The 13,440-nt window shown below is 44.2% G+C and overlaps 2 protein-coding genes across 3 annotated transcripts in view; both read left to right on the plus strand.

The window, feature by feature from the left end:
* Positions 1-1,141: 1,141 nt before the first annotated feature.
* The window catches only part of dab1a (DAB adaptor protein 1a), a 227,994-nt gene continuing 215,695 nt past the window's right edge, over positions 1,142-13,440 (plus strand). For both annotated transcript variants that reach the window (XM_026158479.1, XM_026158482.1), the window contains exon 1: positions 1,142-1,516. The gene's annotated coding sequence lies outside the window, so the exon portion shown is untranslated. The remainder of the gene's footprint in view (positions 1,517-13,440) is intronic.
* LOC113016034 (uncharacterized) lies at positions 8,132-9,150 on the plus strand. The gene is made up of 2 exons (XM_026158493.1): positions 8,132-8,947; positions 9,090-9,150. The coding sequence occupies exons 1-2, from the start codon at positions 8,327-8,329 to the stop codon at positions 9,105-9,107; spliced, it is 639 nt and encodes a 212-aa protein (XP_026014278.1). The 5' UTR covers positions 8,132-8,326; the 3' UTR covers positions 9,108-9,150.

A 13,440-nucleotide genomic window follows, 5' to 3' on the forward strand; every position in this document is an offset into this window, starting at 1 on the left:
CTTTTCCCCAAAGTGAAGTCGATTGGTTGCTGTTTCGACACACTGAAGAAGATCCAGCGCACATTACAAATGCACAAGTGCAAGTTGTAAGAAGAGATTTTCAGAACATGTTTACAAAATAGCAGTTGGAAGGAAACTAACTTGAAGGGGTTACTGGCCAAGTTTAAATGAAATGTCTTTTTATTTCTTTAAAGGCAGACAGAGAACTTCACAATCAATAGACAGCCCACAGTCTGCAGGTTTTTATTCCAACTAAAATTTCACTCACTGACAAGTAATCATTATAGTAGAGAAAAAGAGAACAAAGTAAGAGCGTAAAATCACTTGAAGAGGTGACTAAAACTCCCAAACTTGAACTTAATCTTTATTTTACCTTTAGCAAAAGAGTGAAAATGGTCTTATGGACATGTTCGCATGAGATGATTGCTTGGTAGATGCATGTTGCTGTTTCAAAAAGAAACAAAATGTATAGTTAAACACATTTGACTGAAGGATTGTAGCAACAGTGAAAGGGAGGGTTTACAAAATGGTCAAGGTGATAAGATTTTTATTGGGGATGAGGAGGAGAAATTAATATATCAGAGGGACAACTCAGGTTGAGTAGTTCAGAGACAAAGTTAGCCAGACATGCGGAAAAGAGGTAAACAATTCAAGGAGAAAATTCATGGATCTAGTAAAGGTGGACACGGAGAGGATTGGTGTGACAGAAGAGGATGCTGGGGATAGGGTACGATGAAGGCAGATCATCGACTGTGATAACTCCTAAAGGGAGGAGCCGAAAGAAGAAAAGAGAGAAACAGGTTTTTGACTTTCTTCTTGGTGCTTTTAAGGTGTCCTTTTCATCCTGTGTTCACTAACACAATCTTGCCTTGAAGATATATTAGTGAGAAGATAAGATTTTACCTACATCTCAGCTGCAGGATTTTCTTGTCTGATTGAAGGGAAATGCCTGAGCTGGGGATGAGAGTGATGTATACTTTAGTTAAATGAAGAAGAAAGTGAGGAAGAGAGGATTCTGCTATTAGGTGGAATGTGGTAACTGTGCAAGAGGAAAGGAGGGGGGCAGCGGCAGAGCAAGAGTGAGCCAGGCGGGAGGGGAGGGTGGGGGGCTAGGTTGCTGACTCGGAGCTCTGCTGCGGTGAGCTTTGAGCTAGCGACTCTCTGAGCTTTCTGGCTGCTCATGTGTCTGTACACTGCTGTGGTGCAGACCGTATCGTAGCCACGCTAGCCTCCCTCCAGCACTTTAACAGCTCAGTCAGTCAGCAGCTCCTGTGTATTTCAGCGGCAGCTAGGCTTTACAATCTTTAAGTGTCTCTGTCTCTAGCTGAGGATTTCCTGTCTGTGGAAGGATTTTCTTCTCTCTCTTTCTGACCAAAGCAGAGAGAGGAGGAGAAGGACAGATAGTAAGAGGAGAGGAAAACAGGAGAAGGAAGAGCGACAGTGGGCCGGGAGTGACCTTCGTGGTGTGGTGGCAAAGCAGAGGAGGAGGAACGGGACTAAGCGGAGGATCCATCAGGTGTGTGTCAGCACTTAAAGGGATGAGTAAGAGAGATTCTGCTCTGTGTTTGAATTTGTATTCGGAGGCTGTGAGTGACTAAGTAGAGAGGATACCTTATATGAGTTAAATAGACTTTATTTCTTTGCAGCAGCATGTTATTTTCATACTGAAATTCAGTGCAAGTGTTCAAGTTAACTAAGAAGTACAAAGCTCAGGAGAGGAGTTGTAAGAGTAGTAGATAAGCATTAAGAGGGAGATATTCTTCTGTGACATGTTGTAGATGAATACATCCTTACAGAAGTCAGATATAGAGATGCTGATATGAGGAGAGCAGAGGAAATATAAATGGAGAATACTGGAGATGGATGGAACAGGAGAGAGAGGGAGATGTATGTTGTGCCAGCCATTGCTCAGCGAGGATGACAGACGTGTTTGTGTGTGTGTTTTTTCTCACTGGCTTGGACTTGGCTAGCAAGAAAAACGTCTGTATCAGAATATCCATCACTTTGGGCTGGGCGCTGCCTCAAGGTTGCAGGCTAGAGAAGTATGCTCTCACAGATATTTGGGAGCATCTGTGCGTCTTTTAATTAATGTAATTTAGTACTTCTGTACAGTAATATCATAGTATTAGTTATTTTTTGGGGTACTGATATGTAGGAGTGTTCATTATGAAAAGATTAAATGTATTAGAGTATTGTCTCACTACAGGACTTGTTGCCAGATAAAAAGGTACAAAGCTGAAAATATTTTGAGCCGATATCAGATTAGTTGAGCGGAGTGACTGTACCTCAGTCATAAGGTGCAATGCTGCATGATGGATAGCCAAGTGGTGGTGCTTTTTCTCTTTCTGGCTACACCTTCCTTTTATTCATTTTGTCATGTTTGCTCAGCGGCACCTGAGCAGTACAGGATCAGTGCTGCAGAGCCCATGTTGAGAAAACCTCTTCTCCAAGCTCATTTTTAAAAAGTTAAATCACTCATTTTGGACGTTTTTAGCACTAAATTTCTACATTGTACACTCAGCTAGGTGGGGATATCCAAGACAGAATATGCAAGTCATTCGATTGGCTTAGAGCCAGTCGAGTGTATCAGTAATTTCTTTTGTGTCTCTTTTGTGTGTGCATTTGTTTGTTCAACAGCCAAAGCCTGAACTTGAGGCCTAAGGGGACATGTACTGTGGGTGCATGAGGGAGAATGAAAGGCTTGGTCTGCATGCCTTGAGGATGGTCTCATTCAGTATCTGTTATTTCGTTTCCTTTTTCCTTTTTGACAACCCATCATGTCTTTCTTAGGTAACATCTTGACTTTGACCTATTGAGAACTGGCTCAGACGGATCCGTGACTCAGCAGCCGGCACACACTTATCTACTTCCACATATACGTACGCTCTCCTGGGCTTTTGCTAGTCTTGAGGTTATTAAAATTCTGGCTTGCTCCTCTATTTCTATAGCTCAAAATTGGCACAGTGAAAATTGGCGCTGATGTAGAGTGGATATGAGTGGTAATATTACTTTGTGTGAAAAAAAAACAGAGGTCTATTGTGTTGTACTGGCAGCTGTAATATCACATTGTTTGTTGTGCTACATTTTCTGTGTACAAGTGTGTCTGAATGTGCGTACAGGTGCTGTGCAGCTCTCATAACTTTGTACCCTTCGTACAGCAGAACATCATTTGTTAAACCAAGAGAGGAAAAATGTAATTACATTCTCCTTACACTGTCTGCCAACAAAGAGACAGGCTTTTTATATCTTGGATTTTACAAATCTCTTTCAATCATCAAATGGGCCAAATGTACCTAAAACGGTATGCTTTTACTGTATTCATTTGGCATGCAGCATGGCTGTGGGAATGAGAAAGTTATGCGTACACAAATGTGTGTATGTTTGCAGAAGTGTGTTATCCATGTGAAGGCAAAGCTTTTCCTTGATAGGTCCTGACAGAGAATTCCATTTACCACGTAGGCGTTTGCTATATAGACTCTATGGATGAAATTTGCTTTAAAGAACTGTAAATACATGTGAAGGCGCATAAATAAGCAATATAAATGCACATTTTTTTATGGTATTTATGTGTATATATAGGTGACGGCTCTATGAATGCACATATTTATCAAATGTACTGTGTCCTTTTGTGTCCTTTATGTGTTAAGAACCTTGGTCGTGGTAAATGAGGGAAGGGTGAGATGAAAAAAAGAAAGCTTCTCTTCTTCCATCCCTCTCTCTGGTGCTGCTTTGTGCTATCATGGCTGTAATGAAGGCTCATTTATCTCCATCTCAGCACAGTCTCATCATTCACATATGGCCTGCAGTAGCCCTGGATTGAGGATGAGTGTGTATTGCTTAAGGGATGGTCCTTTATGCATGTGTTGTCTGAGGATGGATGCTGGACGGGATGCAGAAACTGACCTGTTGATGTACCTGTTGAGTGGAATGAGTGAAATAGGTCAGATTTGATACGAAAGGGCAAACGTTTTCTGTGTTTGGTCAGCATTGTGAGGGCAAACGCTCAGCGTAGAATTGGATCAATGGACAAGGATTACATCCAGAGGTCAGGTTAAGTAAGCGTCCATTTGAGCTGTAGAGCCACCTCCTCATCCTGGAGCTGAGAGGCAACGAATGGAATAGGCAGATTGGGAGACAGACATACAGAGAAACAGTGGGACGTGTGTAGAGAGATAAAGGCTGAGTAATGTCATCATAGGCCCCATGTCCTCCAGGTCTGATTAAGAGCCTCTCTGAGCATTCCCAGACACTGTGCTGTGATAGGCCAAGGTCACTGCGAATCACTGCACAGTGCTGCAGATTGATGCTTAACTCCGTCAGGAAATGGCACAATCTAATTTGGCCAATGGGCTTCCTCCCTACTTCAGATGAAGAGGACGATTCTCCTCACCCTGGGGCCCTTTGAGGAAGTTTGCGTGTGAATGTCTGCTGGCTTGCAGCCTGTGTGGTTGAGTGATTGTACGTGTGTCTGGGTGCATTCATTCATTCTCTGCGCATTCTATTACTTCTCACCATGTGCAGATCTATATGGATGCATTTCGGTTTAAAAGTACTCCTGTCTATGTGTGTTTATGCCTCTCATACAGTATGTGTGCAACACCACACCTGTCAGCATGTGGTTAAGAAAGGCAAGCAAGTGATTGGCAGGCTATGATATTAGTTTGGGAATAATAAGACTGTGATAACTCAGCAGCGTTTCCCTCCAGAGAGTGACTCCCAGGTAATCACATTGACTCAACACAATCACTGTCTTGCATGGCAGTGCCCAGGACAGGACAAAGCTCTTTTTCATTTCCTCTTATGAATGTCATGGGTCCTGGTGTGCGTGAAGTGTGTTGGTGTGTGTATGGGAGTGATGCAGTTTAATAGCTTATGGTTATGAGTTTAGATTTCTTTTCGATGTATTTTGAAAACTGTAATGTCCCAAGGTAGGTGGCAAAGAGTTTACAGATATTGAAGTTGCATTTAAAAAAGCCTTAAAATAATGCTATACAGTGGTCCCTCGTTTATAGCGGGAGTCACGTTTTAAAAATAACCCCCGATAGGTGAAATCCGTGAAGTAGCCAGCTTTATTTTTTACAATTATTATAGATGTTTTAAGGCTGTAAAACCCCTCACTACACACTTTATACACTTTTCTCAGACAGGCATGAACATTTTCACACTTTTCTCTCTTGTTTAAACACCCTCAAAGTTCAAACCTTGGTAGAAAAATAAGTCCAGTATTATACAATGAAACAAAGATCAAACCCTGTTTTCAGGTCCAGAACATGGGAATAGAGCAGCTGAGAGAGTATTCAACATTAATGAATCAATGATATGGAAGTAGAGGAAGCAAAAAGAATGAGTTGAGTAAAGTATGACTTATCTGACTGTTTTGTTTCGCTTAATGCGCCTTATAATCCCAAAAATACAGTAACTTCTGCCTTTCTTTAGCATGTCCAGATGTCCAACTTTTTGAGAGATGGTTAGCATCTTCCTCTGCCCTTTTGGTGCTATCGCAGGTGCCTTTGATGCTGCAAAACGTTTCGTCGAAATTGTTGTGTTCGTTGGGGACAAAACATATAAACATGCAGTACAGCACTTCAGAAGCAGAATTTTGGCAATTGAAGATTTATGTAAATTTGACAAGCAGAACACATTCTGTACTGTACAGGAGACACAGCATGGAGGAGATTGATTGACAGTGGTCTACAGCCAATCATGACGCAGAACACAATGTGCTGTTAAAAGTATTTATTTTTGTGCATAATTGCACAAAGAAAATCTGCGAAACAGCGAGGCTGCAAAAGGTGAACCGCGTTATAGTGAAGGACCACTGTATATAGATGAAGTGTGGTCTCATTTTCCATATTTTGAGAGGTGCTGGTATTGGTACAAAAAAAGAATACTGCAAATTGTCCAGTTCCAGTCTGCGGCTGGTCCATTCTCTAAATGTAATGCAATAATTGTTTAACCTCGAGTGCTTTGTACATTTCTACTTGTGAGAACTGTTTATAAGTTTGAGAACTTTCTGCTCTGGACTCCTTGAGCCAGCATTGACTTTTAGAAAAGTACTATTGGAGCAGAACAAAACCTGTTAATAGAAAACAGAGGGTTGGCTTCCCTCCGAGACTGACGTTTAGAAATAATGTTGGTGCAGCAATAAATATGCACGCTAATTGTTTTTTTTTTGTTGTTGTTTTTTTAATTTTCAGACTGATCCAAAGGAGTGTGTAAGTGAAATGCATTGCAGTAGAAACGTAAACATCAATTATGGTGTTGGAATATGTTGTGTTAGTTGCGTCAGTGAACACATATACTGTCTTCTTTCTGGAGAGGAGATGATTACAGTATTGGCAGAGTATACTTCTCTTTATTATAGGAGAATTTTTCTCTTTACATAATAATTAATATAGGGATATTTTTAGTCATTATTTTCACTGTTAATTAACATTTTGATTATTTGTCTTCTTTTTACACAGGTAATTGTGATACGTTTCATTGAATTGCTCATTTTACCTACTGTCTAAAACAAAGCTTCATTGATAGATTACAAGCAGTAAATGTGTACTGTTAACTATTAACTATAACTCTCTCCCTCTCTTTTGAGTTTACACCATATACAAATGATGAAGGCTGCTCTCTTTTTTTTTTTGTCTTAATTACTGATATTTTTCACCAGCTAAACAAATATTGATTAATGTACAGGGTGGGCCATTTATATGGATACACCCTGATAAAATGGGAATGGTTGGTGATATTAAAGTCCTGTTTGTGTCACATTAGTATATGTGAGGGGGCAAACTCCTCAAGATGGGTGGTGACCATGGTGGCCAATTAGAAGTCGGCCATCTTGGATACAACTTTTGTTTTTTCAATAGGAAGAGGGCCATGTGACACATCAAACTTATTGGTAATGTCACAAGAAAAACAATGGTGTGCTTGGCTTCAACGTAACTTTATTCTTTCATGAGTTATTTACAAGTTTCTGACCGCTTATAAAATGTGTTCAATGTGCTGCCCATTGTGTTGGATTGTCAATGCCACCCTCTTCTCCCACTCTTCACACACTGATAGCAACACCGCAGGAGAAATGCCAGCACAGGCATCCAGTATCCGTAGTTTCAGGTGCTGCACATCTCCTATCTTCACACCATAGACAATTGCCTTCAGATGACCACAAAGATAAAAGTCTAAGGGGGTCAGATTGGGAGACCTTGGGGGCCATTCAACTGGCCCACGACGACCAATCCACTTTCCAGGAAACTGTTCATCTAGGAATGCTCGGACCTGGCACCCATAATGTGGTGGTGCACCATCTTGCTGGAAAAACTCAGGGAACGTGCCAGCTTCAGTGCATACAGAGGGAAACACATCATCATGTAGCAATTTCAAATATCCAGTGGCCTTGAGGTTTCCATTAATGAAGAATGGACCCACTATCGTTGTACCCCATATACCACACCAAACCATCACTTTTGTTGTTCCAACAGTCTTGGAGGGATCGATCCAATGTGGGTTAGTGTCAGACCAATAGCGGTGGTTTTGTTTGTTAACTTCATCATTCACATAAAAGTTTGACTCATCACTGAATAAAATCTTCTGCGTGAACTGAGGGTCCTGTTCCAATTTTTGTTTTGCCCATTCTGCAAATTCTGTGCGCCGATCTGGGTTGTCCTGTCACAGGCTGGGTCTCTGACCCAGCGCTCTGAGTTCATGTTTGTATTTTTTTCATTTTGATATGTGATTAGTTTTTGTGTCATTTCCTATCTAGCTTTAGTTTAAGCTGTTATTTATTATTGTTCCCTTGGTTTTCTATGTTTTGGGTTCTTGTATTATTCTTCACGTATTAGGTCTGTTTAGTTGTGTTGTCATGTCTAGTTTTAGTATTTCCTGTTTTATTCTGACAGTGTCATGTGTTCTTTGTTCATTGCATTTAGCTTTCCTCCTCCTGGTCCTGTCATTTAGGTTTATGTCAGTCAGCTGTTTCCCCCATGTGTCTCCACTTCCCCTGATCACCTCATGTATGTATTTAAGCCCTCTGTTTTCTGCATGTCATTGTCGGTTCGTCTGTTTATTCTCACCAGAGTCATAGTCTGTTTATTTTTCCACCTCGGGCATAGTTATAGTTTTTGGTCTTAGTACCTTTAGTGTTTTGTTTCTTAGTGTTTTGTCAGTTCAGTGTTTTGCTTGTTTGCTTTGGTCTCTTGGTTCATTTCCTGCCGTCATCGCAATAAAGGTTCACTTTTCTGTTAATCATTACTATTCCTCGTCATCATCTGCTTTTGGGTCCTGTTTCCGCACACATCGGCGCACCCCGCCGTGACAGAACGAACTGTCCAGTATGGACCCAGCGGATGTCTGCGAGGATTTTTTTGAGTTCAGCACTCAGGTGACCATTCTCCGCGGACAGTGGATTTGCTACTCCGCGTGCAGACAGGAGAATGAGAAGGAGTCAACCAGAGTCCAGCTAAAACAGATTTTGTCTGCATATCCTGCTTACGCGGCGGGATTGCCGGAGGATGTGCAGGATTTTGTTCGCACGGTTTTGCCACCGCAGCAGCATCAAAACCACGAACAGGAATCACTGCTGCTGCCTTGCGAGCCTGAGACGGTTCGGGTCGGTTCGCTGAGACTCGCCGCAGCGGTACCACCTCTCAGCTCATCAGTTTCCACACCCTCGTCACAGTCTTGTCACACTCTTGCCACGGTCCAACGCGAGGAAGCGCTGGACACCATAGATTTGGACCACGACGAACGTCAGACTATACTCAGCGCTCTATTGGAGGAGGAGCTCCGGTGGAAGCCATGGCTCATTCCGGAGCACGAGCACTCCTTCCGGGGAACTCGACTGGCTCTCGGGGGTCCCCGGAGCTGCCAGGGACTTCCACCCATCGCTCCGCCGTCTCCCACTGTCAAGAGAAAGCGGCGTGCGCGCCACCGACGCGCCGCACTACAAACGGAGGTGAGCGACTCTGTTTTTGCCCCTCACGTCTCCGCTAAGGAGGGTTCTGTGATTAAGACTGTGTTGCCGGTTGAGGGGCCCGGCTGTAAACTAATGAGCCATGCCAAGCCAAGCTCTGAGACTGAAATTATTTCTGCCACAGCGTTCGGGGTTCATGTGACTGCAAGTGAGGCTGCTAGCAGCAGCCCTACTAGCATGACAGCCAATGTCAACTCACAAGGGAAGACCTCCACGGACGGTGTTAATTTAACTTCTCCATGTATAGACCCTATTGAGAACTGTTGTTCCATAGAGTTTATTAACGAAACTTCACCAGTGCACAATGCAAATCACGAACCCCCTGGCGCAGTGTCCAGAGACTGTAACATTGTGACCAGCCCTTGTTTAAATTTATCTGTTAAGAATCAAAGTTATGTGAGTATTTTTCAAGAAAAGCAGCTTAACAACTCAGAGTCTGAGATTCTGTCTGAATCGTGCTGTACTGTGCAAAGCACCAGGTTGAATAGAGCTGAGAGAGAAGCCAAAGAGAACTTGGATCTTGTCCATGATGCTGTTAAATCAAAGACTGACTCTGTTTTAGCTCCTGTAACTGTGTTGCGAGAAATCAATATTCTGGATCCCATGGTTAATAACTGTAACCCATCTTTACAAACTGTTTTTCTGAAGACCAGTAATGATCCTGCTCGGGATTTAAGATCTGTTAGTGATCCGGTGAACTGTGAATTCATGGTCAAGTCGGTGTCTTGTGCGTCTAAATATGCTCACCTAGAGATGGTCATGAATCGCACTAAAGGAGCAACGAATAACTCGGGCTGCATTTCTGAGTCTTTAAGTGTTAAGCAAACTGTGTTGGCTGACATGACTTCTCCCATGAATGAAACGCAGTCAAAGCCATGTTATGAGTCAGAGAACACTGTGTTTAGCTCCACTGAGAAGACAACCACTGATAACGGAAGCTATGGTAATAACTTGATAAAACAAAGTACTGTTTCAGGTGTTGCTTCCGTTGCTGGACCTCATGGAGCCAACGTTCCTGAGGTGGAAACTCGTGTCCTATGTACTGTAGGTTCCTGTGACGTGAAGGTTAAAAATAACAGGGTGTGTGACTCAACCGTGGAGACCAATAAAGAACTGCTAAGTGATGTTTCCACAGGCGGCACCCTGAACGTCATTCAGGTGGCCAGCTTGACACCCAGTCATTCTGAGAAATCTAGCACTATGACTGCTGATTCAAGGTCTGTAGACATTAATCCCACTCAGTTCATGGACACTTGTGGTAAAGAGGTGGGCACAGAGGACTGCCTTCCCCCCGCCCTCAACGAGTGTAAAATTGTGCCTCAGACTGTTTCTGTTCAGTCGCCAGCTCGGACTGCAGTTTTCCAGTCTCCAGTTCTGATATCCTCACGGTCCCCTCCTCAGCCACCACCTTCACCTGCTGAGAGCTCGGGGGAGCCATCTCAGCCGTCCGCAGCAGCCTTATCTGAGGACTCAAACAAACTCATTTCCCCCACTATAGGCTGTGTGTTGCTGCAACTTGAAAAGCAACCTGCCACGTCAGCTGGAGGGCCCGAGGAGCCCGTCCAGCCTCCTGCCACGTCAGCTGGAGGGCCCGAGGAGCCCGTCCAGCCTCCTGCCACGTCAGCTGGAGGGCCCGAGGAGCCCGTTCAGCCTCCTGTCTCCGCTGGAGGGCCCGAGGAGCCTGTTCAGCCTCACGCCGCATCAGCTGGAGGGCCCGAGGAGCCTGTCCAGCCGCCACCTGCGACCACCTCGTCGTCGCCTGGTCCGGCTGCATCCGAGTCTTCGTCGTCGCTTGGTCCGGCTGCATCCGCCTGTGCTTCTGCTACGCCCGGGCCGGCTGCATCCGCCTGTGCTTCTGCTACGCCCGGGCCGGCCTCTGCCTGTGCTTCTGCTACGCCTGGGCCTGCCTCTGCTTCAGCGTCGCCTGGTCCTGTGCCCTCCGAGCCTCGGCCGGTACGCCTGACACTTGGGCGCCGCCTTCGCCTTCCGCGCGGCCGGCCCCCTGATCGCCTGAGTCGCCGCCGTCGCCTTCCGCACGGCCGGCCCCCTGATCGCCATCGCCTGAGTCGCCGCCGTCGCCTTCCGCACGGCCGGCCCCCTGAGCTCATGGATTTTGGACTGCTGGACCGTTGGCCTCCTGGTCGGCCTCCTGAACTTTTGAACTTTCTCTTGTTTTGCTGTCGGCCTCCAGGGCGGCCGCCTGAACCGCTTCGCCATTCGCTCCTGTTCTGCCGGGTTCATGGTCGCCCTCCTGAAGCTGGGTCTCGGACTTTTGTGCCCTTGTTGTTTTTGGCCTGTGTGCTTCTGGTGCTTTGTTTTTGGTTTTGTTTCCGGCCCTCCGGCCTGGTCCCCCTCCGCCCGCCCCGGGTGGGTTGTTTTGTGTTTGTTTTCTTGTTGGTTTCGGGCGTCTGGAATCCGCCCTTGAGGGGGGGGCTCTGTCACAGGCTGGGTCTCTGACCCAGCGCTCTGAGTTCATGTTTGTATTTTTTTCATTTTGATATGTGATTAGTTTTTGTGTCATTTCCTATCTAGCTTTAGTTTAAGCTGTTATTTATTATTGTTCCCTTGGTTTTCTATGTTTTGGGTTCTTGTATTATTCTTCACGTATTAGGTCTGTTTAGTTGTGTTGTCATGTCTAGTTTTAGTATTTCCTGTTTTATTCTGACAGTGTCATGTGTTCTTTGTTCATTGCATTTAGCTTTCCTCCTCCTGGTCCTGTCATTTAGGTTTATGTCAGTCAGCTGTTTCCCCCATGTGTCTCCACTTCCCCTGATCACCTCATGTATGTATTTAAGCCCTCTGTTTTCTGCATGTCATTGTCGGTTCGTCTGTTTATTCTCACCAGAGTCATAGTCTGTTTATTTTTCCACCTCGGGCATAGTTATAGTTTTTGGTCTTAGTACCTTTAGTGTTTTGTTTCTTAGTGTTTTGTCAGTTCAGTGTTTTGCTTGTTTGCTTTGGTCTCTTGGTTCATTTCCTGCCGTCATCGCAATAAAGGTTCACTTTTCTGTTAATCATTACTATTCCTCGTCATCATCTGCTTTTGGGTCCTGTTTCCGCACACATCGGCGCACCCCGCCGTGACATGTCCTCGTTGAGATGCTGCAGTAGTTAGAGTTTGTAAGGGTGCCATTTGTGAGTAGCTAATATCCGCCGAAGGGATGTTCGACTAATGCCACTCTCCAGTGACATGTGGCGAGTGCTACACTGTGGGCTCTTGCTGAATGAAGCTAGGACAGCCACTGATGTTTCTTCATTAGTGACAGTTTTCTTGCGTCCACATTTTGGCAAATCCAACACTGAACCAGTTTCACGAAACTTAGCAAGCAGTTTGCTAACTGTAGCATGGGAGATGGGTGGTCTCATAGGGTGTCTTGCATTGAAATCTTCTGCAATGACCTGGTTACTGCGTTCACCAGATATCAACACGATTTCGATCCGCTCCTCACGTGTTAACCTCTTCGACATGTCAATCAATGGCTGTGAACAAAGAGAAACTTGTAAATAACTCATGATAGAATAAAGTTACGTTGAAACCAAGCACATCATTGTTTTTCTTGTGACATTACCAATAAGTTTGATATGTCACATGGCCCTCTTCCTATTGAAAAAAACCAAAGTTGTATCCAAGATGGCCGACTTCTAATTGGCCACCATGGTCACCACCCATTTTGAGGAGTTTGCCCCCTCACATATACTAATGTGCCACAAACAGGACTTTAATATCACCAAACATTCCCATGTTATTTCGGTGTATCCATATAAATGGTCCACCCTGTAGATTCATTTTTTCAGTTAAGTCTATGAAATCGGAATCTGAACCCAAGATGATGCCTGTATGTTGTCAGTCCAAGCAGTGAACAATGATTGGTAAACAAATGGTACTCAATCCAAATATAGATTTCTTTTTTAAGGCACCAAACTCTTCTGGTTTGAGCTGGAACCAGTAAATTTCATCATTATTATATTCCTTGAATCATCAGTTGGTAGATTTTTTTTTAGTGCAATGCCCACAAGCGCAAAGGTCAAGAGTATGTTGTTTTTACCTGTTTATTGATCAGTGCTTATGCAAGATGATAAGTACGATGAGTGTGCACTTCTGAGTTCCTGTTTAAAAAAAAAAAAAAAAAAAAAAATTAAATGGAAGAAAAGTAGTGAGGAAAGGTTGTAAGACAAAGGGTATTCTATCAGGAGGTTTAACACAGGAGATACCTCAGTGGTGAAGAGAGAAAGTGGAGGGCGCAGCGGACCAGGGTAACTATATAGCTGAGCTGGCCGATCGATAATACACTCGCTGATCCATAACATATTAATAGGAGGGAATACATTATTACTGTTAAGAGATGTCAGGTGGACAGGGCAAGCGTGCACACACACCTGAATGCTAGGAAATTTGCAGCTGAGCTTGGGTGAGGGACACAACACCGCATCTGGGCACAAAGCCAAAGAAAAACACTCAATCGTCTCCTCCATTT

The sequence above is a fragment of the Astatotilapia calliptera genome, chromosome 23, assembly GCF_900246225.1.
Source record: "Astatotilapia calliptera chromosome 23, fAstCal1.2, whole genome shotgun sequence".
NCBI lineage: Eukaryota > Metazoa > Chordata > Actinopteri > Cichliformes > Cichlidae > Astatotilapia > Astatotilapia calliptera.